This window comes from Liolophura sinensis, chromosome 6 (assembly GCF_032854445.1).
Source record: "Liolophura sinensis isolate JHLJ2023 chromosome 6, CUHK_Ljap_v2, whole genome shotgun sequence".
Classification (NCBI taxonomy): Eukaryota; Metazoa; Mollusca; class Polyplacophora; order Chitonida; family Chitonidae; genus Liolophura; species Liolophura sinensis.
The window spans coordinates 64,986,493-65,014,393 of record NC_088300.1 but is presented as its reverse complement, the minus strand read 5'-3'; the positions used below and the strand labels follow the sequence as shown (position 1 = coordinate 65,014,393).

The 27,901-nt window shown below is 37.1% G+C and overlaps 2 protein-coding genes across 2 annotated transcripts; one reads left to right on the top strand and one right to left on the bottom strand.

Moving 5' to 3' along the window:
- Positions 1-2,522: 2,522 nt before the first annotated feature.
- On the bottom strand, positions 2,523-10,512 carry LOC135468222 (3-hydroxybutyryl-CoA dehydrogenase-like). Its single transcript, XM_064746346.1, is given in 9 exon segments — positions 2,523-4,986; positions 5,355-5,424; positions 5,426-5,466; positions 6,104-6,202; positions 7,045-7,141; positions 7,429-7,523; positions 8,608-8,713; positions 9,386-9,522; positions 10,355-10,512. Coding segments are annotated over 9 exon segments (885 nt in total). The 5' UTR covers positions 10,407-10,512; the 3' UTR covers positions 2,523-4,798.
- Positions 10,513-10,733: 221 nt separating this feature from the next.
- On the top strand, positions 10,734-26,127 carry LOC135467436 (calmodulin-lysine N-methyltransferase-like). Its single transcript, XM_064745208.1, has 11 exons — positions 10,734-10,840; positions 11,425-11,606; positions 12,642-12,703; positions 14,335-14,395; positions 15,378-15,432; positions 16,508-16,571; positions 19,952-20,012; positions 20,649-20,723; positions 21,047-21,110; positions 21,737-21,865; positions 23,238-26,127. The coding sequence occupies exons 1-11, from the start codon at positions 10,784-10,786 to the stop codon at positions 23,316-23,318; spliced, it is 891 nt and encodes a 296-aa protein (XP_064601278.1). The 5' UTR covers positions 10,734-10,783; the 3' UTR covers positions 23,319-26,127.
- Positions 26,128-27,901: the final 1,774 nt, after the last annotated feature.

Here is a 27,901-nt window from a genome sequence, read left to right as displayed (position 1 = left end):
GAATGCTGTTATAGTGTATTAAAGCTTACAGATGGCGAGTGGTTTTTCGCTGACCTTGTCGGCACAGGGATATCATGGGTGACGTCTGCTTGTGAATAAACTTCCTTCTGTCTTTACAGAATTTCTGGTGTTTTTGTTTTTGTGTGTTTCAGTATTTCCACAACCCGATTTGCCGTTTGTGTGGTCAGAATTCTGATCAAGAAATACTGGAATTCCCAAGGGAAAATTTTCATTTGGGATTTCAAACTTCTGACTCTAAACAATTCTTCCATCCATAAACATAAGCACCATCGTGTAATTGAGTAATTTTTTAATACTGAATCAAAAGAACAATCAAATAAAACAAAGAAATATTCAGGACTTCAAACTGTAGTTTGCCACAACAAATTGCAAACGCTATAATGATTTGAACTCTTAGTGGTACACAGGTTCAGTGATAAGGAAGAAGTTGAGGCATCACCATCTAGATGTGCAAAATTTAAGAACTGATCCATTCAAATTTCTACTGATTATTTTGATGGGTAAACTAGCTGTGTTGCACAAAGTATGATTACCCTAATGCTTTAATCTTCTTTACCACCACGGTGACCGATATTTTGAAACGTTCCCAGACAACCATGGGGTATAGAGAAATAATCTACTGCACTCAGTTTTATGAAGCTTACATTAAAATGAAATCATTTTTGACGCCACTTTCCTGTATAACTGTATGTACAAATTCCACTGAAAAATGAACTTTAGAGGTCAAAGGGGTTGAAGAATTACAGTACCTTGTAAACTGATACAAAGGTGAGACAGTGATAATCCGTCGGGTTGTTTTGATTGACAGCATTGAGATTGTGCCTACTGTATGCCCTAGTTCCGACTTTGCTGGTTATTCGGCCTTGACGGGACAGGACTACGCCCACAATGTTCAGTCTGTTCACTGATGGTTCACTGCGGCAGCACTACAGACTTGAAAATAGTGCAACCACCGTGTTAAAAGAGACACTGATGAGCTAATGTTATCTGGTTAAACCCTGTTTTAGTGATGCGGTTTGTTGTGCTGACTTGCAAAGGCCTGCAAGGTCTCCCCTTCACCCAAATTTCAAGATATAGTAATATACCTCAAAAAACTAAATATTTTGTTCAAGAATTTAGGATAACCATTGAGGTTTGCAAATCCTGCAGCTCCACTGACAATTCTCATCCGTATTCGTGTCTGGGCTATAACTCCTAAAGTTTTCCTTGTACAGTTTTAATTTTTAGTGGATACATAGGTACACAGATGATGATGTGTAGCAACTCACGTTTGTCCATTTTCACGGTTGTCCTGGTAACCACATAGCCATTTTCCTTATATATACTATATAAATAGAAATGATTTCGTATTGGGGCTATAACTTCAACTGTTTTTCGCATAGTTTTCATCTGTGGTCGATACATTTGTCCACTTGTGCGGTTGTCATGGTAACCGCATGCCTGTCATTAACACCCATGAAAACTCCCCCCAAGGGTTATACTCACCACAATGTGGTTAAGATGCTCTCCTCTTCAGTCTCTGTGTCACACAAGATTTATTGACAATTTACCGACATGGAATTTTCAAGATTCCCCTGCTTCCATGGTTCTCGAGGTCTTGATAGCACTGGTTGGATACAACACATCCGAAGGGCCCCCCACCCCTTCTTGTGACTCGTACTCTTCATTCCATTCCTGATGAAAGCAATTGTGACATCAGAAACCAATATGTATCCCACATCAGTTGACCCATTTGTAACAATACTGCTTATGATTGGTCGATTGCCAGTTCTTGATTAACAGTTCGGAAAAGTCTGTATGTGGTCGCCAGTGTTGCATCATGTAGCCTTACATGAAGTTTGCTGGCCACCACCTGCCTTCCAGCAAAATGACATGTCACACTTGGAAAATTTCACCAATGAAAAACCTTCCGAAAATCTATGGTTTTCTCCACCCATAATATACTGGCCACCAATGTCATGTAACCATGACAGTCTTGAGTCTGGCATTAAAACACAATCAATCAGGAACCCGACTGCTATCAGCAAAAATTAAATACTCTTGAGCAGGGCATTCCAATACATTTCACAAGTAACTAGTGTACATCTGGCTTGGCTGATCATCAGAATGTCAAAAATGATAGTTATTCTTACAACTTGTTGGAAAATAACTTTGAAAGAGTAAATGCACAAAGTCACATTTGCTGGTTGTCAGTAAAAATAAAGCTGTGTCATTCAAAGATTACTTTCATTTGGTCCCTTCCGTTTACACTTCTCATGAGCCACAGTGCCAGAGCTTAACACAGACACACAAAAATTCTTCCAACTGGAGAAAAGCAAACCACTTTTGTGAAATGTTTGCATGAATTCATTTCAATAGTCTTTTCTTCTCCTAACCTAAAGCATTTCAGGTACAAGCTGTACAGGTCTTGTTCATTCTGCCAGAGTTCACCGTTGGAAAGTTACTTGAGAATCAAACAACTACACACAGGTATTTGAATTTTCAATTTTATTAAAGCCTTAATGACATTAGATCCTCCATTAAGAAACTGCAAGTCATTGAAAGTTTGTGTCACATCACCAAAGTTGCATCAATTGTGTGGTCAATTATAGTACAAACTTCTCCTTAGAATTTAAAATTTTTTTACAAACAGCTGCATTCTCATGGCAGTGAAGGTACGGTAAATGTCTTGCAAGACAGCCTTACATCTCCACATCCAAGACTGCATGTGTGAGAAAGGATGCCTCTTATCTATTTATACATTTTATTTATTGATTTATTGGATTGGTGTCTTAGGCAGTACTCTTATTTCACTTATACGACAGTGGCCAGCCTCATGGTGGGAGTCAATTGGGCAGAGACCAAGGCAACCCATGACCATAGCAAGTTGCTCCTGTAAACATTAGGATTTTGTGTTGCCATGATACAAATATCGACGTGTTCTAATATTACTACAAAAATATTGCAACGAAAGGTACAAGTACAATTATTCAAGCAATGATTTTTTTCAAATATGATTTCTGTTTTCTCCTCACTGAATCTACATGGTACTGAAAAGAAGAGAGGCTCCTATCACTCATAGTGTAATACATGTATACAATAACAAAACAGTCTAATCTATTCACAAAAATGTCACAAAAAAACAAGGATAAAATACATCATAGTACAATGTTATCACTTTGTTGTTAACACCAGGCACATCCTGTAATATGGAATCAACATTTCTGTTTTACTTGATTTGGGGTTTAAGGCTGTACTGCAGAATATTTCACTTGTGTAATGATGGACAGGTTTATTGCTGAAGGAAACCGTGAATGCCAGGTCCTTTCTCTGAAACCTTACAAACTTTCTGACTTTCAAACTCAGTGGAATTTGTGGAAACTGTATTTGAGAAGACGACTTAAAACAGTCAAGGGCCAATCAGCTGCAGTAGATCAACTAATTAACCAAATATATGGTCAAATAAATTGAAACAATGCAACTACCTCATCAGAATTATACACTTTCAAGAGGTTTGTCACTCTGGGCCCACTTTCATACAAATATGTCAATCAGTTTTTCTTAACTTTTCTCATAAATCATGTCTCTTGCAAAAAAAAAAAAAAAAGGACTTGTGAAAGTGGAACTGTGTATGTCACAAGGTGCAGTGGTTTCTTCTGGGCTCTGCCCTGCTTCCTTCAGCCATGAAATGGACAGCTTGGGGTCGTTCCCATCATACAAGTGAAACATTTTCAGTAAAATACTGAATTAGTAAATGTAAGTAAATAAATAAATAAAGAATTTGTATAACAACAGCATCCCAGAGATTGCAACAATTATAATACATGTATATAACAAAAGCACTGACATTTTTAACTGATAACTATATTAAACAAAACCGACAGGCATTACACACTAACAAATATACTGATATATACAGCTCATTAACTCTGCTCTACAGTGGAGATCTTTTCTATCCATTTAACATTTGTCGGCTTTTTGTCTCACTGGCACATCATGTGATGTCACTTCAAATCCCACAGACAAAATACAATTATTCTAAATACTGGGGACAATTCTTCACTGGGCACAATCCTTGATACTACCAACATTTTACCAACACAAGGCATAATGCTATCAGACGCTTAGATGTAAGTAATACTTATAACTTATTAATACTTATGAAATTATTCACACATTGCTAAACAAAAAGGTACAAGAATAACTTGATATTTGGATGATAAATATGATGTTGTTTAAATCTAAAAAAAAATTTGTGGGATGGATATACATATGTTTAGATCTGTAACAAAAGTGGTATTCAATGTCAAATAAATATATGAAAGTAACAATACATCAAGGAAAAGGCCACTAAAACTTCATCCCAATAATTCATCACAAGAAAAAAAAATGAAATCTTTACCTCAAGATACTTTAACATATTTTTAACAGCAAAAAGCAGCTCTATATTTAAGGTCACTATATGTCAGTCAGTCAGTTTGTCGGTTCGTTCGTCAGTCGTTCCCTCAAATTTCTGACATCCTATTTTTTTCATTATTACTTAGTTGTTTTTATTTTTTATTTCACTCTTTAAATTTTATGTGAGTTTTCACCAACTTTTCACCACCCTCCCATTCAAGTAGTGAGTAGTGTGTGGAAAATTGCATGAAACTAAGGGTGTTCTACCATACTTTAAATTCTGGAACCATTACGTCAGGTGTTTTAGCTGTTTTAGAAGGGAGTAAATACTGCACAATTCTAAAATATCACAGACAACTACTACACATACTGGCCAGGTGATATGGCCACTGGACAGCCATCAAGAGAGGTACACAGGTATGACCTCTGATATGTCCTTCCTACAAATAGGGCAGCCATCTCGTCTGTTCAGCAACATTTTTGAGCACTCGTGGCAGGTGATCATGTGATGACAAGGGCAGAGGACGCAGTCTCGATTTCGATCCATGCAGATGGCACAGTCATGATCGTGTTCACTGCGGTACACGACTGTGGTGAAATAAACATGACTGAATAAGTCAACAGCAGGTCACCCAACAGTGCTTTTCTACTGAAACCTTGAAAATACACGATACATCTACATCTACATGTACTTCCCTGTATATAAGAGTACAGTAAAAAGCTGTAAGAAAAAAATATTCACAAAGACTATGGATTAAACAAAGAGAACTGATGATATATGATTATGTTATTATTGCTTTAGCCTTTATATTTGACTTAGTGACAAGAGTTGAGACATTACTAGTATACACTAATGAAAGAATATTTATACTGGCAATTGTCTACATGACATAGTAAGTTTTAAGCAATTTTAGGGGACTTCAAGTTAGAAAAAAAAAAAAGAAAACCTGCTTTACCTTCTTCATCATCTGGGGGTGGAGCATTGTTCCCACGATGAGACAAAGCAGGCAGAGTGCTCTCAAAAAAAATAGGTCATGCCACTGGAGTTTCTAATTTGTTCCAGTCGAGCTGCAATATATGAACGTGCACAAATGACAATGGGATGAAGGACAGGACACCAATTTTAACAACGGAATGTCCAAATGAAAGTGGAGGAGCTGTATTAAATCACAAACATGTAGTTCCTTAGCTGTTTAAGGGAGGCTGTGTCCACATTCCACAAACTGCCATATACACTTGGTCAGTTGATGGCAACTGTATTAACACCTAAGTCAAGCTTCATATCAGTCTCAGTCAAATCCAGACTGAAATTAACACGATTTATTTATTCAGTGCTAGACAGCATTATGGTGGGAAGAAATCATGCAGGGTCTTGAGGAAATCTACGACCATCCACAGGTTGTAGACCTTCCAATGTACGGCCAGACATGAAGCCAGCATGAGTTGGACTTGAACTCACAGTGACCACATTGGTGAAAGGCCCCTAGGCACGCTAACCACCTTGGCCAAGGAGGCTCGCTAAAGTTAACACCAGGCCTAACTAAAAATAGCCTACACCTGAATACCCATTCACCCCTGTTTCTAACTAAAAGTTTGCTCCACAGATGTGAAATGCCAGAACAAATAACAACGAAAACTGGAAATTCAGAATTCCCTAAACCAGTGTAGCCATGAACAAGGGGCTTTTTCTCTTCGCAAAACTTACCTCTCTTTCTTTCTTCTCTTTGATCCTCAGATAAAATCAAAGGTTCTCCACCAGATCGAAAGAACAGAGTTTTTCCCATCTTCTCCAATAATAGACGTACTAGAAACATAGATCATGCCAGTGAAAGAATGTATGCTTGCGGTTTTACATTGTACTCAAAATATTTTTAAAAAGTCTTATGATCACCAAGAGTCATTAGGTGTGTACATATACATGAACCTTGTCTCCTTGTGGCGAGTCTATGCCCTCAAAGTGCTGCCACAACTAAAGTATCACGCTGAAGACACCAGGCATGACACCCCATCCAGTCACATTATGCTCACACCGCATAACACCTTAGTGCAAAGTGCCAAGCGAGGCAGCAACAAGTACCATTTTCAAAGTATATGGTATGACTTGACCAGGGTTTGATTCACGGTCTCCCAACTTGGAGGCCGATGCTCTAACCATTAGGCCATTGAAGTAGTCTCATCACAACAGATAAAACACTATCAGCATAGATGTGATGTCATTACTAAACTGAAGACAAAACCTGCCACATGTGATTAACAACAACATAACAAAAGCAGCTCTGGGAGGGCAGAATGTTCCTTAATGATTAGGAGGCTTCCAGTCCACATGTCAATCAAATTAGACACGAATTGCCACCCAACAACCTACCCAACCACAATGCAGAAGCTACAGCTGATTTTAAATACCTACTATATGTACTATGACCTAAGCTTATTACAAAACTTTACACATATCCTTGAAATCTTGCAGAGGGTATGGCAACTATGTCATCAACCCTGCCACCCCCCTCCCCCCCAAAAATCCTTCCTTCATTGGGAGAGTTGCCTCCCCTTGTAAAAGCCTGCCCAACCCATTCAATGGAAGCGGTAGCAAACAGCCCAAGCAGGGCTGCTGAGGATTGTGCAGTTAAATGCAAGATGAACACTTACCTTTCTCAATAGTGGCAGGGGAGGTAAAGGTGTTAGGTGTGATCTCCACCTCTGGGATGTAATAGACAGGAAACAAGAAGCGTAGACCTGTCGTCCTCTGGTACATAAAAAAAACCCTTACATGTCAAGAATGCTTTTTACTGACATGCACTTACAGGCAAAGGCCATAAAACACAGATCAGGAAAAAAAGTGAATTCTTTTTTTAACCAAGTAAAATGTATGTTTCTAATACACATCATGTATACATCATAGAATATATTATAAACAAGGCCCAGCTTCACAGAACAGTCACACAATTACATGTGCAGAGACATCAAAACAATATACATGTAATGTGTGCTGTACCGTACTTCACACCACAATGTGCAGATTGACTTAGCTACCTCCTGAAATGAGGTCCTCGCCACAACTGCAGCTCCATCCAGCCTCAGGGTGTTGGTGGCAATCACAGCATCCTTCTTACACAAGTGAGACACTCCTGAGAAACAAAAATTAGAACAATTGTAAGAGAGGTGTAACTTACAAAGCGTCCTTCTTATGCAGGTGAGAACCTGTTGAGAAACAGAAAAGAGCTGTAAAAGGTGTGGCTATCAGAGTATCCTTCTTATACCAGTGAGAAACTCCCGAGAAACAGAAATGAGAAGAGTTATAAGAGAGATATAGCTATCACAGTATCCTTCTTCCACAAGTGTGACACTCCTAAAAAACAGAAATGAGAACAGCTGTAAGAGAGGTATGGCTATCACAGTATTCTTCTTACACAAATGTGACAATCTGAGAAACAGAAATGAGAAGAGTTGTAAGAGAGGTGTGGCTATCACAGCATCCTTCCTACACTAGTGTGACAATCTGAGAAACAGAAATGAGAAGAGTTGTAAGAGAGGTGTGGCTATCAGAGCATCTTTCTTACACTAGTGTGACAATCTGAGAAACAGAAATGAGAAGAGTTGTAAGAGGGGTGTGGCTATCACAGTATCCTTCTTACACTAGTGTGACAATCTGAGAAACAGAAATGACACAAGTTGTAAGAGAGGTGTGGCTATTACAGCATCCTTCCTACACTAGTGTGACAATCTGAGAAACAGAAATGAGAAGAGTTGTAAGAGAGGCGTGGCTATTCTTACACAGGTGAAACCATGCTGAAAAACTAAAATGAAAAAAAAAATGTAAGAGAGATGTCACTATCCCAGGGCTCTTACACCAATGCACAATAGAAATGTGAAGAGCTGAAAGACTTACACAAGCCTCTACTCAGTCTTATGAAGAATTATTTATTTTATTTCATTGTTATTTAAAGCCATACTCATGGGACATATATAGGGTTTTTTAAGTCATTACAGTCAGGTAAAAGCAAAACTTGAACACTAAAGATGCATTTAGCCAAGAGATTAGGTGTTAGCTATAACATGGAGTAAGCATAACAGTTAAGGGTGGCCAGCGGCTTCAACTTTTCAGTAAATACAAGCCAGCCCTAGAACACATTTTCAGGTTAAGCTGTCTTTTAAGTATTTATTGCACCACACTTGTACATTGAAGGTGTAGGTCAATACTTATTAACTTACTTTCAAATAAATCCTGTTTGACATCCAGGTCATCAACCACTGCCTCAAAAATGAAATCAGCGTCACTGACAGTTTCTTCCAGACGGCTCATGCATAAAATTTGACCCTAAAGTAACAATAAAAAAAAAGAATTAATTACAATTAATACCAAAAATCACAATATAATTTATCTGAGTAATAATTCTGTTTTAGCCAATGAACAATTAAAGAGCCGAAATATCTAGATAAGTCTTCTCTCTGTATCACAACATTCTACAACTGACTGACTGGTGTTGAACACTATGCCATGCACGCCCACGTTAATTGCTAAATACCTTACATTTATTTATTTATTTATTTGATTGGCGCCGTACTCAAGAATATTTCACTTATACAACAGGAATTAGCATTATGGTGGGATGAAATCAGGCAGAGCCCGGGGAATCCCACATCGGTTGCTGGCAAACCTTCCCACGTATGGCCGAAGAAGAAGCCAGCATGAGCTGGGCTATATAACAAAACCTCTTGACATAAAGCCTCAGCCGAAGCAGCGACAGCTAGATTTGATTTTGACAATGCTGCTAGAAATGATTTGTTCGTGTCATTAAATACGCAAGCTTCATAAAACTGTGCAATTATTTCTCTAACCCCCCATAGATCTCTCGGAATGTTTCCAAATATTGGTTGCAGAGGCGGTTGAAAAGGTTGAAGAATAAGGCTATATGTAAAGCAAATCCTGATCAATTTGCTCCTGATGGAATACATTCAGACTTATGCTGCATGTATAGAAATGCCTTACAATGAAGTTTTTATGAGTCAGAAGTCCCTCAGTTCGCAGGTAGCGCTTGTCTTCCTCCATCCTCTCGAACACTGTGTTCAGAGAGTTCATGTTGGAGTCATACACCTTGACCCGGTGTCCATGATATGCCAGCTCCCCTACAATAATAAACAAACTATAATAATTCACATTACTGGTGTATTTTTTCTTTGTACATTTTGCACATAGCAATTAAGGTGTAAACAAGTCAAAAGTGAAGCAGCCAGTGATATAAAAATATCAAGTGAAAACATGAACTTTGCCAAGTTATGTTTTTAATATAACTCTTCCATGAATATGTTAGACAGGTGGTAGGCAAGTTGCCTCCAATGAACATATACATATAGCCACATAAGAGGGCACTAGCTATCTGCTGTTTTGCCAACAAGGCCCCAATTAAGAACACCGAAAAAAAGAGAAATATAGAAAACTTCGTCTCAACTACTCAACCTTGACTGGCTTCAAAGCATTTACTCAATGTCTATTTATATCCATGATGGAAACCTTGATATGACTGACTGATCACATGGTACACATATTATGTTAATGATCCAGAGATAGAAAAATATGGGCTTAAACAATTTAAATGAGTACTTATTAGTACCTGATTACAACTACCGTCTGGTTTGATCTATTAATATTATGATTATCATTACCACTGGTACACGTTTCCATGTGAAAGAATCACGCAATGTAAAGGGGCACATGCAGTTACATGTAGCCTATACACTGACCTATTAATACTTACCTATTTACACTCTGTTTCGACTCATTACCTGTTTACAGTCTATTTTCTTAACTTATCTCACAATACCTCAAAATAATTAAATTTATCGTCAGAAATTTTGCCTTTCATGCACAGTATAGCCAGGCTATCACAATCCAACAACAGACATGCAGCCAGTATGGCAGTAGACAGCGTAAATGAAATGCATAGTTCTGACAACTTACCTGCTATTTTGACACCCATTAGCCCACATCCTAAAACAGCGATTTTAACCATGGCGCTAAAAGTAACTGAAGGCCTTATTCGAAAACGTGAACATATGTCAAAGTAAGTAAAAATCACAATGAACAATGTGCTAGCTGTCAAACCGATCTGCCCACATAAAAACCTTAACCACGGCCGCAGTTTCGTATCTAGCACTTCTATTCCATATTGTTGTCAACAAAAGTACCCTAATATAAACGGGTGTTTTGTTACACAGTTCCTGTCGTTTAAAACAAAGTGATTGACATTTACTTCAGCATTTATGGAAAAAAAAACTCTAACAAAAATTGCTTTCGAAACTGCGGTTACAAATATGCGATTAACTTTGCATACCAGCGGGAAAGCGAAAGTGGTCGTTGACAGCCGCTTGTTTTTAGGTCGCTCATTTAATGGCAGAGAATGGCAAAATATCCATATCTAGGCAACGATGGAAGCTTCTTGCGCAGGTTGAATTAACCCCAAAGTACAGAGCACATAAACTCATTCTATTTGGAGTTTCAGATCTTATTCTTTCAATGTTATTTAGAGGTTAAGCGTCTACAATCTTCTAAGTCTTACACTCACTTATTCTATTTCTACTGCATTGAAAGGCACATTATATTTTCAGTCGATGCATTGAATGATCGTAGTTACGACTATATGTTTCTTCTCCAGCAAGCAACATCGAGCAATGCTTCAGCTGAAAAATATTTATTAAGCTGGACCAGCAAACATACGTACTGTACCCTCCTGAAAATTAAGTTGACCAGCAAACATGTAATACTGGAGATTAAGCTTTATGGCTCAGTTATGAATCCTCTATATAACTCCTTACGCATACATTGCATGAAACGGATAACAAGTCATGTTGTATACAGTAATTACAGGTTTATATATAATGTTGTTAACTGCAATAAATCATCCCAGGCATGTATATGCTTTCCTCACCACCACAGACATCAAAGAAGCGAATAAATCAACGATGCATACATAGTTTTCACTAAGGAGCTACCTGTTAAAACCCACACTAACTTTAACTGTCTTCTGCCAGGTTATCACTCGTCAGCCAGATTATCTGAGTGACCCAGAAAACAACTCCGTGTCTGTCCGCCGCTTCAACAACTTTGGCTTACTGGAGGTCAGAGTTCATGAAGATGGGATTAGCAAAGACTCCAACTCTGTCTGGCTTGAGTATTCATCTAAGGATTTTGCGGACATCTCCTGTGTTATCAGGTATACCCGTATTTGTAAATGTGAGCATGAGGCTATTGGCATTCAATTTCTTGTTTCTCATCCCAGTATTTTGGAAAACTGATGCAGGCAGCAGAAGAATTTTCTTTTTTTTTTTATAATGTCAAGATTTGTGACAGATTAAAATGGTGTGTGCGTGGTGACAGGAAAACAAGAAATCGAGTGTAACAGCAATATTGTATGGACATGCAAGAGGCCAAATTATCATGCAGCGGGAGCAGCTTTCCAGTACTTCTACCAGCAGTAGCTAGTGGGAATTTCCCCTCAACTCAGTCAGTAGTGCACTGGACTTCAGCTGTTGATACCTGATTTCCAATCCTGGTGTGACAATACAATCCTAACCTCACAGTATTAAGTTTTATGTTGAACTCTCATGTCCATCTGTGAGCTGAGCTAGATCCTAATTCCTTAAATTTTAATAATTTACACATGTTATTCCTCTTTGTCCTATTTTTTGGTACTAAATGTTAGATCCTATGGTCCTGGGGACAGTTGTTCAGAAGTGTTATTAAAAGTTAAGCCATGCTTAAATCTTAGAACCAGTCTTATCCTAATACAAAACTTAACTGCTACTACACTTTTGAACAACTGGGTCTTGTTGTGAAACTTTATCTTACACATCAATTATACATTGTCTAACATTGTATAATGTTAGACCCTTAAGGTAAGTTTTTGTAAGGTAAGTTATCACATACTTGCATGATTTTTGAGGATTAATTACTGTTGGTTACAGAAAGTGACATTAAAGAATGGTTATTTCATTTTATTTATACTCCTGGAGTCAGGATGAAATATATTATTTCTCACCTAAATGACGGGTAATACAGAAGAAAAAGAGACAGAAAGAAAATTTATATATATATATAAAATCATTGTGAGGTAGGTCTACATGTATGTTGAGATCAAGAAGTAAGCGCATGATTTTGTCAAATGCATCATAACATGGGTAAAGCTGCATATGAAAATGAAGAATTCCTGCACGAGTAACACATACTTCTTATGTTCTTCTCTTTACAGACAACTACAGGGCAATGTCACACTGGATACATTGCTGGGCTTCAACAACACAGGCAATGTGTGTAAGTTACACCTGGCTCAGCAGGAAAGTTTTCTCCCTGAAGTATTTTGGGTGTGGAATGTAGGGAAGTTCATGTGTGTACCTAAATGTTATCTTTGTAATATTGGAAGTGTATATATAAACAGGTGTTGATTTAGCTGAATAGTTTGGGTACCCTTTACATATGCAAATAACGCAGTGAAAATTTTTTATTTTGGATTCCCGAACTTCTGACCCCCAAACCCTTTTGACAGGTTCAAAAATGACCTGTATCAGGCCCAAATGTATAATTTAAACAGTGTGCTATATATTAAGTATTGTATGGGATACTCCAGGTATTGTAATCTGACATGTCTGAGAGTCATCACCATGGATGTTTTCATTTATCCATTTTATTTATTTGATTGGTGTTTTATGCTGTACTCAAGAATATTTCACTTATTTGTATACAACGGTAGCCAGCATTCTGCTGGGAGGAAACCGAGAAAATCCCACAATTATCTGAAGAGAAGGAGCATGGCTATGTTTTCAACATGACATCCCTGAGATACTACAGTTACATGTATGGTCTGAATCCTATATCATTCATCGAGTCATCAGCTGCTTTTTTATGCCAGGCTGTTGGTTTTTTTTATATGCAGTGGATTCAAAAATTTCAACTACACCCACCATAATGCTGGCCACCGTCGTACATGTGAAATATTTTTTGAGTATGGCTTGAAACACCAATCAAATAAATAAATAAATTTTTAACAACATGCTCTTAATTTTATCATCATACGAAGTCTTGTATCGAGTAGCTTTCACCAATAATGTTGACAAAACCCATACTGATAGGTTTTTTGATACAAAATAGCTGAAGATTGTGTGAAAATTGCTGTTGTCATAAGCTATACGTATATATAGTTAGATTGAAGGGTAGAAGATTATTTGATGAATTCTGTGCTGAGCAGACCAATTGTACGACATAAATAAGGTGAAGTGTGTACAAAATTTGCTGTTCCTTTCAGCTACATAAATACAGTTGTATTGAAGTAAATCCAAAAGTTGTCCGGTGAAAGCTGAATGCAGTATATCTATACTCGACAAAAATATAAACGCACAAAGCATTTTTATATTGTTTTGTCTCAGTATTAATTGTGGCGTCATTGTCCCCCAGATTTTCACATTTTAGGGCAATAATCCAGGAGCTATGGCAGCATGAAAACAGAGTGGTTGGTAATCACAGTTGATGCTCTTCATGATGCTAACAGTGGACACACTCGGTACTGCGTCCTGTGAACTGTGATAACTGTCCTCTCTGTTTTCACGCTTCCGATAGCTGCTGGATTATTGCCCTAAAATGTGGTGGAAATTGGAACTACAGTTGATAATGATTGTATTGAAGTAGAGCCAAAAGTTTGATGATAATTGGCCAAAAAGGAAAAATGATGGAAGAACAGAAGCCAATATAAAGTGGCCTGCTGTTGCCATCCACAATATTCTCTTTACTTGGCATCAAATGGCGTCATCTGTGGAAGTCGTCTCCTTCAGCTCCTGTTAGCCATTGTGTGCATGGGGCTCCCAAGTCTGGTGACTTAGGATAACTACCTGTTCTATAACTTTTATTATGTTCTCAAGAAATATATTCCTATTTCTGTTATTATTTGGAAGGTGTATGGCCCTCAGAAGAAGTCATGGCTTATTACTGTCTGAAACACAGGGAAGACTTCAGGTACCGTATTTCACCTAAAATTTGGTGTGTAAAAATGGACTTTCAGAAGAGCATAAATCCCTTAAACATAACTTTTTCTGATAACAAAATAAATCTTACTTCACATGAAACTCTTAAGTGGCCCTGGATGAACAAATCAGAATTAAGGAAAATGTATCACTAGAAATAAGCTACATTTTAGGACAAATACAATAATTGAATCAGTATAACCAAAATTGACCAATTAAATAGCACAAAATTATTATTCGCCTGTTCACATTTTACCAGATCACAACATCCATATACACTTCTGTGACAGATAAAAAAAGTTGCTTAATATGTAACCTGTTTAATTTACTCTGTGAATATTGCCAGCATATTTTTCTCTGAATCGTCAACGGAAAGTTTGTCCATACAAGCGAACATGTCTGTCTAGTTCTTCTTGGCTTTAGGAGTTGTCAGATCAGGTTACTGTGCATTGCATGTCGCTGGTGTCAGACTACCTCAGTGATGTAATGTGTCAAGAACCTGTATTCTCTTACCATGTATGTCACAAGACGATTATTGTCTCCAACCTTGATTATTTATTTATGATGTGATGATTACTATTGTTTTCTTCTTTGTCATAAAACTCACTAATGTTTCAAACGTTATGTCTCGAGGGTGAAGATGTGGAACAAGAAATGAAATGCCATTATTTGTCTTGCTGTCTTTGGTCCGTGTTTTTGGTTGGTGAATGCAGGGATCTTTGGTGACTAAGTGGTTTAAGGATTCTGCCTGAAGTCTTAGCTATTGACCGAAGAAGATGCAGGTCCAAAACCTAGTCTTGCTAGACTGGCTGCAGCTTTAGGCGAGGACTTGGTGAGGTACAGGGTTAGCCAAGCCTTTCCTCCTATGATAAATGTGAATATCATCATACGTTCATGAGAGAAATGCTCTTGAGTACACCTACAGAATGCAAGAATAAAATAGGTCTTCATTTCACAACAACTCTGCTTTGCAGGTCCAAAGTGGTTTGTGAAGTTGGAGGAGGGATGACCTGTTTAGCTGGCGTGTTTGTAAGTTATCAGTCATGGTTACCCTTTCTAGAAATTAAGTTAAATGTGCCTTATGAATGAGTGAAATTTTTAATATTTGCGGATGTTATATGACAGTTAGTATTTTGAGTGCTAGTTTATGGCATGCCACTGGCTCACCTGTAGCACACCACTAGCTCACTACTAGCATATCAGTAACTCAACACTAGCATCCCTTCATGACCATTACACGTAGTAGGATGCTATAACCACCTTGTCATAACTGTGTGTGCGTAGTCCACTATTCAATCTACACACAGACACACAACAAAGTGCATGTACTTAAAATTTTGGCATGCATGCATGCATGTCCATATGTCCATACATGCTGGTTTCTGGTTCAGGCAGTGTCACTGTCGGGGATATACTGCTGAGGTGACAAAGCCATAATCAGTCATCCACTCATTCATTCTTTCATCTCATTGGATGCATTTTGGATGTGGGTTTTTAAAATGACAACAAGGTATTGCTTGTGAGGCAATAAAATACAAACTGCATAATGGAGAATCACATAGCGCTTTTGAGGAAGTTTGACGTGTTTCTCTGTGGATCTCCTTTAGAGCTTCTTAAAATGTAAGATGTTCATAGTATAAAAATGTTCATAATACTAACCATAGTTTTCAACAGTACTTATCATGCGTGCATTTAGTTTGTGGTATTTCAGTTATAAAGGGTCAAATCCAGCTCACGCTGGCGTAATCTCCACTCATACTTGGGAAAGTCTGGCAGCAACCTGCAGATTGTCATAGGTTATCTCCTACCATAATGCTTGCTGCTTGAGTATGGCTTAAAACTCAAGTCAAAACAATGAATGAGTCATTTGTGTAGGGCATTGTTTAAATTTCCTGGGGCCCGGCTGGCTCAGGGGGTAAATGCCCTGGTTGGCTACAACTGTGAGGTCCTTACCCAATGAGGTTGCAGCTCTTACAGTTCTGGCTGCAGCTTTACATCAGGAGGTTGTCACCTAGGCCTACTTTATCCCATAAACCTGACCACCATCATATGAGTGAAAAATTTTTAAAACCCCAGTCAGTCAGTCAGTGTTTCCAATTTGCAGACAGCAGTTTGTACAGAAGCTGCAGAAGTGGTCCTGACAGATGGCAACGAAGAGTCAGTGAACAGTGAGTACATTCAGTCTATATTTGTCTATAGAGCAAGTGAAGGTAACTGAGTGAAGTCACGGGCCAAATAACTAACAAGTAAGTAATAGGTTACTGCACTCAAATCAATCAAAAACTGTTTAAGTTTATTGGGTGTAACAAGAAGGATAAAATTAAAAGAATAGCTATGATAAATAAGTTGTCAGCTCTGGGTGTCAGTCCAATAGATTGTAGTATTATGATTAAGACTTTAAAGCTCACTAAGATAAGGATTTTTGTTTGGGAACTAACCTGGTCACTGGGAATTGATGATGAACAATGTAATTGAGCAGGACAGGATTGTGATTCCTTCTTTATTGTAGCTATAGTTCATCCAAATTAAATATAAAGTTACCAGAATTCTACGAACTAATGCTAGACGCTTAAGAGGAAATTAGTAATAAAGACATTGAACCAGCTAACCATATCCTTTGGGATAATAAAAATGTCCTCTATTCCAGGAAGTCGTTATATTTTGATACTTGGTAATCACCAGGTATTGTGTTTAGCAGAGATGTTCTGAACAATGAAAGCAAAATTGTATGGTTAAGAGACATACATATTATATATAAAATCGGTGTTGATTATGACAATTATATTTATGGAATAAGTTGGACAAAGCATTAAGTTCTTTCCCTGCGAATAAACAGGTACAGTTAAGTACCATTAGACCTAAGGATAAGGTTGAAATTCCAGCGGTTGGAAGGTTAGCAATAAATGACCCCAAAGTCTGTACAAAATATTTTTATTGAACATTAAACAGAGAATCGGCAACTAGTAAACTAGTAAAACTAACATGTTCTATGACAGTCCCTCATGTTCTGTGACATTCCCTCATGTTCTATGTGCGGCAGAGAAATTGATACAATGAAACATCATTTTTTCTCGTGTGTAAAGCTTCAATACTCTTTAATGTCGTTTTCTAATTGGAGGACTTCAGTTCTGTACACAGGGATAACTCTTAAATCTGACCATGTGATATTCAGCTGTTTTGATGAAGGAAATAGTAATAATAAAATGTTGAACTTTCACATTTTTTATGCTAAGTATTACATTTTTATGAGATACCATGGCGAAACTTCAGTATATTTTACGGGCTTAATAGCTACATAGAGAATATAGAAAATATCATGCAGAAACTTAATGGGTAAAATTTTTGAAACCTCATATTATAACAAAGTTTTTTTTTTTTGATAGCCTTCTCATCTATCCTGACCTTACGAGAGTCATGCGTTGTTGGGCAGGGGGTGGGGTCATTGTGTTATATCATCGTATTGTGAGTTATTCTGTATATAGTTATAACTATACTATCAGACCAGTTTACCATACATGTAATCAGGGTTACTGTAAATGCCTTTTTATTCGCGGGCATCAACTTTCGCGAATTTGGTAAGAAGACACATTTGAAGGAAACAACTTTCGCAGAATTTTTAACAGAATTTTTGGACAATTGATAAACAAAAATCAAACTTAAATACAGAAACGTCAAGTAATAAAACAACTCAAGCATTCAAATAACATTTAAACTTGTTTGTACGATATGACAAAAATTCTATACAATACAGTAACTTGATCAGACAAAGGCAGTTAATCCTCCTAAGCTTTTAATCTTTTGAAAACTGTTAATCTTCATAAGACGAAGCCCTTACCTGCTGTGTGAGCAAATATTCGTGTCACTCACCCCGATAGACGATGAAGGATTAAATGTGATATAAATAAATCCCACTGTTTAATTCTCATGCATCACTAGTGTGAGTGAAACTTTGAGTGAACATTCTAATTAGGTATTTCTAATTAAGTATTTGAAAAAGTATTAGAACTGTAGTGCTTGAATTATAACTGTAACACATGCTACATTAATAAATTACTTACATGGGTTTTATATTCAATGGCCTTTATTTTTGCGGAAATGTGTTTGCGACGAAATCCACGAATGCTAGTACCAAGCGAATAAAAAAGCATTTATAGTGTGTTGTGAAATGTATACATGTAAGCATGCAAAGTGAAAATGTATAAAGCCATGCCCTTTGCATCTCTAGACCACATGGCATTGCATGGGACAGTGTAAAAGCGTGGTGACAAATATGAATAAATGCCCAGTAGTCAGTCCACGGCTAAAAAAAAAAAAAAGAAATGACTAGTAAGTAATAACTCTTATAGCCACTTGGTGTCTCAACCGCTACCTTTGCATACCTGAACCCTGGCTGAATCATGAGGTATGTTTTCTCTTTCTACAAAGTACTTGTGGCATGTTTTATAGGCCATATATAGACATACACTGTGATCAGAAGTACATAAATGGAGAGAAGCTTGTCACAACATTATTTGGCAGTTCACATAGCTGTATTCCTGCTGTGAGTTCAAGTCCAGCTCATGCTGACTTCCTCTCCAACCTTATGTGGGGAGGTCTGCTAGGAACTTGCGGATGGTCGTGGGTTTCCCCCAGGCTCTGCCCAGTTTCCTCCCACCATAATGCTGGCCACCATCATATAAGTGAAATATTAAAACACCAAACAAATAACTATCTCTATTTAGGTCTCTGATAGGTCACTGGGGTGATGTTACTGAAAATACACTAGGCAATGCCAAGGAACTATGAGAAATAATTTGTAGTCTGCATAAGTGTCAGTGTCTTTGTCAGCAAGTACTGTCATTTTCGCCAGAATGCATTTGTGATGCATTCATCTGTAAATAGAAATGTCAGATTATCTATAGCTGTTAAATGGCGAGTGTGTGCACCAATCAGAGTGGAGTGTGAGGAACTAGATGGGGAACCATATGTGTATAAAGAGAAGGAGGCACACTTCTCCCTGTTCGAGAGTGCGAACATGTGGGTATTTGCTGTTTTACTCGCACCAACACGCATACTCGCTCACACACAGCTTTGAAAACATAGTTTAAATAACATGGGAGTTAATATAAAACTCATAAGCCCAAAATCAGGTTGTGTTGACATTCACAGTTTTTATACACTCTGCACATTGTTCTGTTGACTTACATACTATTATTAGCCATACTTCTCTGAGTATCGTCCAATGTTGCTCATTTCCCTATACCTTCCCATGTTATTTTTCACCTCGTTCGTCTGCTTGCCACTGACATGTACGAGCGAAGTGCACGAATTTTATGTTACAGTAGCTGTAACATTTCACATTCATTAAGTGAATGGTCCATATTAAAAGACAGAGGGTAAAGATTTGTCTGAGTGACTTATAAATCAGATCTTATGCCTTTATTTTATAATGTGGTGAAAATAATTCACCTGACTTGTATCATACACATATTAGAGTGTGGAGTAACCCTACACAAATGACTGATATCATTATAAGTGATATCTTAACAATTTTTTATTTTATTTTCAGACCTGACTTACACAGTTGCTAGAAACCAGCAGTCTGTTGGCTCCACTAAGTGCTCAGCTAGGTAAGTGGTATACACTGTGTAACTTTACAAACTGTGACTATCACAGGATGGTTTTAAAGTTTTTCTTTTACTATGGAAAACGGGACTGTGGGTACATTTCTAGTAAATATCTGTATAAGAAAAACAATTGCCCTTTCTACCAAGACATTTATTGACCTGTTTATAGCCATTGACCATTGAGGTGGCATATTTAAGTCTACGTAAAGCATTCCTTTGTTTGTTTTCCTCCATCCTTAAGTATGAGACCACTCCAATTTAAATTTTTGTTTTACAGGCAGTATGAATCATCTAAATGTCAGAGGAGAGTTAAAAAAAAAAATTTAACTTAAATCTCTTGTGATTTATGGGAAATGTGGACTGTCCCAGTTATCTTTCCCTTTGAGGACATGTATTTACATGACGGAAAAACTTTTAAAAAATGGAAAATAATAAAAAATAAAAAGTTTGATTTTCACTTTTATTTTTATTCCATTGCTTTAGATTTTTTAGTGTTGGCTTGCCCATAAAACACAAAGTAAAATTTTTATAGGCTAACTAACATATCAGTGGAAAAAGCTGAGAATGACAAGCACGTAAGACTAGTTGGTGTATGATTGTCAGTTTTGAAAACAGTTACTCTTTCCTGTTCATTTTCAGATTACTACGCTGGGGCCCAGATTTGAACATGCCAGAATTAGAGTCTAAGTTTGACTCTATTCTGTGTGCTGATTGGTAGGGCTGTTGTTGTCATAATTATTTGACAAGATCACAGTGTTTAGATCAAATGTCTCAAGAATCTTTTATAAAATCTTCACTACTTTAAGATCATTTTTGTAAACATTTGTACCCCATGCATGGAGAATTTCACTAAAATCACCATCACAAAATTAAATCTTCTAACGCTTTTCAATTGATTTTTATGGAAGACACACACAAAACTGAACACTTGCAGTGTGTCTGTGTGTATTTTACATCATACAAGTAAAGACATTCTGCAGTATGGTGTTAAACAACAATATGTGTATTTACATGTATCTGTGTTTTCTTTGATCCAGTTTGTTCTTTGATGAAGGCAGAGAGCACCTAGTAAATATGCTGTCCTTGATGCTGAAGCCAGGGGTAAGTACTGTGTGTTATGTGAAAGATCATGCTAATAGACATTGCATTAGGATTCTTTTATCTGTGGGTATATAAATGTATGTGTTTTTGTGGGATTTGAGCAGGACTTTAGGAGGATTTGAGCAGGACTTGAGCAGGACAGGAGTAAATTACAACAGAGGATTGCTTGAATGTGATGAATTGTTCTGGTTTTGTCTGGACTGCTTTTGATCTTCTCCTCCAATATAACTGATCACCTTTATGTAATTTTAATAATAATAATATTATAATATTCTTGGGTACAGTATTAAACATTAATAAAAACAAATACCCATAAATTTAATGTTCATTTGCAAGAACACTATTTCTATTAGTTTTGATGCTCAACAGAGCCAGTATGAATGCGCACGTGGAATGTTTTAAATTTGAGATCAAAAAAGAATTTTGAAGCCGTAACAACAGATAGTGTGCAGTGGCTGCAGAGCTAGAAGGGCTGGGGCTTCAGCTCGCCCCACTGCACTTGCCGTTTTCAAGAGCAGCCATTTTGTTAGACATGTCCCCGGACCCTGGCCGAATCACTTTAGAAATGGTGTCCTTGTCCCTGGTACATACACATGTAATACAGATACTGTCTTTTTTTTTTCCAGGGCCAAGCCCTAATGTTCGCACCCACCAGGGGAAATACATTCCATGAGTTTACAAAACTTGCCCTGAAAACTTTCGAACTTGAAGTAAAGAAAAATTATGATGATATAGTTTGGAATCTTCATCAAAAGGTAAGGTGTTAATTATTAGTCAAGGAAAGGAAGAGAGGTAACCTTGTGTTTAAATATATGTATGAGATCAAAAACATTGCACTGTTAATGGACAAGACAGCATACTCAAGCATACTCAAGCTGTCTAAAAAGTTTCATACTTTATTATTTTAATGAGATTTCACCAAATAACATGAAGAACAAAATGAGAGTACTGCACAAATGGCTGGTGTGAGTCGAGGCAGCCATCTTGAGAATTTTATCCAATCAAACATGTTGCTATCAGATTGTGTGGTCTAAGCTGTGACGTAACCTTTACCCATTCACTCCATGAAGTGACATATGATAACACAGGACTACTCACTTTGAGATCATTTACAGCAATTTAGTTACATGTAGCGGAAGGCCATTTCACAAAGTGTTGTAGGGCAGGTGTGTATCAATTACGGACCACCAAAGATGTAAAATCAGTTGATTTACAAGCTGTGTAATATTCAACGTTGGCATCACAAATTATGTCAGACAGTAGCATGCCACCTCGGCCCAAACTGCATTCATCTCCCCAAATACATTTTTTGTTATTCATCTCCCCAAATACAGTTTTAGTTAAATAACAAATATCAGAGTCAGTGCAAAATTCAAGGGATGCTGAGGGTTTATAGGAATGAGAAGACGGCATCTCACCAAATAATGCTTAAAATTATTTAAATTTTATGGTACAATTTTTCTCTGAATTTATTACAACTGAAGAATTTAAAGGACCTGGTATGATGAGGTGCAGGAAAGTGCAGGTTTCAAAATCCCAGCACAATTCTGTAAATTTCAAAATCAAAAGTATGAAACTTGGTGGAAATCACCCATGAGAGTTACATGGCCATAAAAGAGATTTATTAGTAAAACCCACCAAAAATGCACTCTGGATCAAAAACGTCATTTCTTCGTTCAAGCGAGGCACTGTGTCATTAATTTACATTGTGAAGATCAACGTTAACCAAAAAACTGTTTTTACTGAAACTTTCACTCTGCACGCTGTCAAAGTTTCGTTTTGGTTAACAGTTGTCTTCATATGTAAAAAATAAACTTTAAAAGGTGATCAATATAATCCTCAATAAATTCAACCACAGACATGGTGCACATTTTCTGACATAGATAAATTATTCAAATAATTGATGTGAAGTTCATACATGCATGTACCCCTACCCGAACAATATATTTCTGTTTTTAAATATTATAGATTATGTTTTTGAAATGCATCTTAAGGTTTACTTCACTGGTTGAGTTTGTTAAGAATTTAAAGTACCTGTACAGATAAATTTTGATTTACATATCTGCTGAGTTCTTGCCACTATAATTATAGTACTATCATTATACTTGGTCTGTTTCTTGATTTCAGTTTTTGTCACAGGGCAATGATGTGTATGTTGAGAACCTACATTACCCAGTCATGCTTGTGCTGACCAAACCGATGCCTTAACAACCACCACCAGTTGTTTTTTGAGAATTTTCTTCTAAAATTTGGGACAGATATTAGTAGAGTTGAAAGTAGATGATTACATTTCTTTACCAGCCTTTTGGAAAAGTGAAGATATGTGTATGTTGTTCATCAGATGATCTAACCATGTGAGGAAAAAGAAACTCATTATTCCTGCTATAGTTACATATATATTGGCTAAAATGAGCAGACCAGGTGTCCCAAAAATTAGAAGAAATAGGGTACCTTTTCTTGACATGCAAAATACCCATAATGCAAAGTACCCATAATGCTACATCTACATGCTCACAACAACTACCATGGCGAGATAATTACTGTAGGTGCAATGTTGCAGTGGTAGTTGTTGGTATATGTAGGTAAGGTGTGGTTTTTGCAAAACAGATGCAACATTCATATGTAGATCCACATGTATTTAGAAAAGCTGAAAAATAATTTTGTCTTCTTATAGAGTATGTATTTTCTGACAAGATTTTTGTTCCATTTCCTAGAACTCTTGTTGATGATATTTTACAAGACCATGTAGATGGCCATATCAGTATATTCCATCCATGTTGATGTCTGATGTAACATTACATATATATGCCTATATAGCTCTGCCATTTGTTCTATAAAGAATATTTAATCTTTTAATTAACTTAGTTTTGGAGAACAAGCTGTGGCCCTAGAGTTAACATGCAAGCATTTTCAGTAGCAAGGGCCAACAAAGTGTGGGTTCAAACCTGGTATGGACAAGCAACTTGTAGATTGCCTTGATCCCATTGTTTGTAGAACCTTGCCGACGGTAAGTTATCGAACAAAGCTTATTTAAGCAGGCTAACACGACCGCTCATTTTCCTCCAATATGGAATGTACACTGTACGTGGAAAAAGTTCATCTGTAATTTGCCAAAGATCCGTGGATTGCCGTCAACTCACAAAACTGATTGCCATAAAATAATTGAAAAAATCATACAGGGGAAGGCCTGGCAGCAACCTGTAGATTATTGTGGGTTTCCCTCGGGCTCTGCCCAGTTTCCTTCCATTGTAATGCTGGGCACCATTGTATAAATGAAATATTCTTTAGTGCGGCAATAAAATACCTATCAAATAAATAAGTCATGCCCGTGACAAATGGGCTACTGGTTTTTTTCTGCCATATCTGGATTTTCTACCCAGACTCACCACTGTCATCATGTAATTGAAAAATTTAAAAGAGTAACATTAAACACCAACAGATAAATAAATAAAAGCCCAATGATTCTGTATTAGGATGTGAATGATGTTACAATATGTAAAAATCTAACATATTTTGTGGTCCACAGATCAATAATCTGCCTTAGGTGCTATATTCCTTTGTTGTCAAACCAAAGAGTGACAGCTCATTTTCCATGTTCCTTCCATACCCAACACATTGATGGTCATTTTATATTTTCTGGTACCATTAAGATAATGAAATGGTGAAATGGATCACATTAGTAGTATATTTAAAAAATTATTTGTTTCATGTACATAAATGATCTTGAATGCCCCACCTATACCATTGACATTGTAGGACCTTTAACACACTGTATATTTAAATATGAGTCTTGATGTAAATAGTAAACATATATCTATAAACATGGTATAAATCAGAGCTTAGATGTACTGAGGTAATTTATTTGTATGGTGTTACATGGGCTCAGGCTTAGTCATTTAACAACACTGGTGGTATAGCCTGTTCAGGCTTAGCTAATTTTCTACTGTGGTTGTATCTGAGGTTAATCCTAGGTTGTACGCATTAGTTCAGGATTAGTCATTTGGCTACTTTGGCTGTATATATTAGTTCAGGCTTAGTCATTTGGCTACTCTGGCTGTACAAAATAGTTCAGGCTTAGTCATTTGGGTACTCTGGCTGTACACAATAGTTCAGGCTTAGTCATTTGGCTACTCTGGCTGTATACATTAGTTCAGGCTTAGTCATTTGGCTACTCTGGCTGTATACATTCGTTCAGCTTAGTCATTTGGAAACTCTGGCGGTATACATTAGCTCTGACAAATTCATTTTGCTATCCTTTCATTACACATTCGTTCAGTGTCACTTCCATCCAGATGTTATCTTCCACAAAACAAGTCAAGATGAAAAAGTTTTTAATGGCACTCTACCCAGCATTCCCTGTCATTGTGATATCCTGTCATTGATTTATGTGTCATCAGGTTGTGTTTTGAAAAGAATCAAAGTAAACTGTTTGGCCCTGTATGTCTCAGATTCATGATGTTATCATAATATTGCTAGTGACACTCTCCTCACATCAAAGTTCAGATAGTACAGAGCTCGGACATTGGTTGACCATGCTCCCATGACTATACATGTACATATTCCATACACTCTGCTGGAAGAATCTCACATCTGGGTATTATAGTTATGATGTTATTTATTCTGACTCAGTTTTGGATTATATATTTGCTTATTTATTCATTTTACGTACTATATTGAAATCGGTAAATTTGTGACCTCTACCAGTACTGTATAACAGTCAAATGGATAAAATCAAAATAGATGTTAGGTCTGTCGGACAAGCCAAAAGTTCATTTCAGTAAGCATTGATCTTGAGAGAATTCTTAAACTGTGTGCTACTTTCGTAAATGGTTGCTGTGTATTTCCGACGCCTTAAAATTGTTTCAAAAGATTTGTATGATTTGATGACTCATGTGCTGTGGTTGTTCATTGGATTTAATTGTTTTGATTTAATTCTTTTGATCTCTATGTTTAATCGATTTCAGAATTGGTTCCAATTTCTTTCTGGACTGTTCATAAAAAACGGTTTCAGTCCAGTTACTTTTGACTTTTTGTGTTGATAATTCTTCAAAAATATTTCATTGTTCGTAGATTTGTGTGATGTTAGATACTCAGTGATATTTTCGGTCTACCTTGAAGCTGCAGCTGTAGTCATTCACAAGGGCGGTAGTGGGAGTTACAAGATTAGTTATTTTTTTAATAAACTTTATGTATTTTTTTTTACTTTCAAAATATTTGAATATTATTTTGTATAAAGAACTTATTTATGAGATATTATTTCTTCTTTCATAGCAAAGGTTGCTAATTTATTTATTAGCAGCAATTATATGCTTTGATCAGATAGATATCCCTGGAGCTTGGGTGAATAAAATGTGAGATGTATTGAAAAAAAAAGTGAAGTGTTGGGTTACTGTGTTATTCAATTTTACCAGTTGATCGTGGCACCTGTAATTAAAAATCTGCATTATAGTACGATTTCAAAAAAAAGAACAAAAAAAAACGGGAAAAACAGTATATAATGTAATGAGTTTACAATTATCCCACGTGCGTGGCGTGGATTGGCGTGGCGTGGCAGTCTGTTCAATTATACTTCTGTAAAAAGCCACTTATCTTCGTCCACTTATTTCGGTCGGCCGAAACATGGGATTAATCTATTAATTAGTCGGAATTTTCAATATTCCCCATGATTCCATTGTTCCCCAGACATTGGTACTGTATAAATCAGTTATAACTATATAAATTCATGCGTAATATTCACGGATGTGGTCAGTGTTTCCAGAGACCTGTGGCGCAATAGATATATACCCAAATAACGTCAATTACAAAGAAAAAGTAACATCTACTCATTACAATTTGCTGCGAGTAAATTAAGGCACTATTCTGAAGAAACCGAGGGAACGTGGACATTGTTTTGCGTAAGCCGGCGTGCAGCTAAAAATGCAGTCGAGCCATATGCGAGACGTTTCTTAGGAAGCGGGGGTTTCCTTGGTTGACGGGTTTAGGACGCACAGCCCAATGACCCAGTAGCCTCTCACTAATGCAGTCGGTGTGAGTTCAACTTCAGTTCATGCTGGCTTCCTCTCCGGCCGTAAGTGGAAAGGTCTTCCAGCAACGTGTGGATGGTCGTGGGTTCCCCCTGGGCTCTGTAAGTATCCTCCCAACATCGTATAAGTAAAATACTTTTGCGCACGGCTGAAGACGTCAATCAAATAAATAAATCTTTGGGAGACGTCCCTTCATAAATGTTTTGTAAAATAAAATGTGCCTACAGTCTGCGGGAACTTATGGAAACCCACAGTATGTTCTACTTCTGACGATCGTGGACCTTGCACCATGTCGCTTCTGAACTTTTGCTGATATCTATTTTATTATATGGCTTGTAGGTGTAAATATAGCATGAGATCCTGACGCATATAGACACGTACTAGTGTACCCAATACAGATGCACGAGAAGTGCCGAGTGTATCTTACAGCGAGAGTTTTTATTCATTCTCTCCTACCAACATCACTAATCATAATTCAAATCATTGATGTCCTAGATTTGATATGTGAACTTGTATATTTTTCCATCTTCGCGGCTGTAATTTGAATGGTACGGCTTCAGAAATCAGATACAAGACGAATTTCGAATTTTTAGGCCAACGCATGCGTCCATGGGAACCTATACTGGAATAGAAACAGCTCGTTCATCCATCTCTATATTGGAAAAATGTATACGCTGTACCAGGGTACCAAGGATGTTAACAATAAAGGAGATACAAAATATGCCAATGGAAATGCCTTCATGCGTGGTATATATAACATCTGATCTA

Bases quoted from the DNA above. Each gene is read 5' to 3' on its own strand.
- LOC135467436 (XM_064745208.1), top strand. From the start codon at position 10,784: ATGGCAGAGAATGGCAAAATATCCATATCTAGGCAACGATGGAAGCTT. The intron at 11,607-12,641 runs GTATACCCGTAT...TTCTCTTTACAG, and splicing joins GACATCTCCTGTGTTATCAG to ACAACTACAGGGCAATGTCA. The intron at 12,704-14,334 runs GTAAGTTACACC...ATTATTTGGAAG, and splicing joins CAACAACACAGGCAATGTGT to GTGTATGGCCCTCAGAAGAA.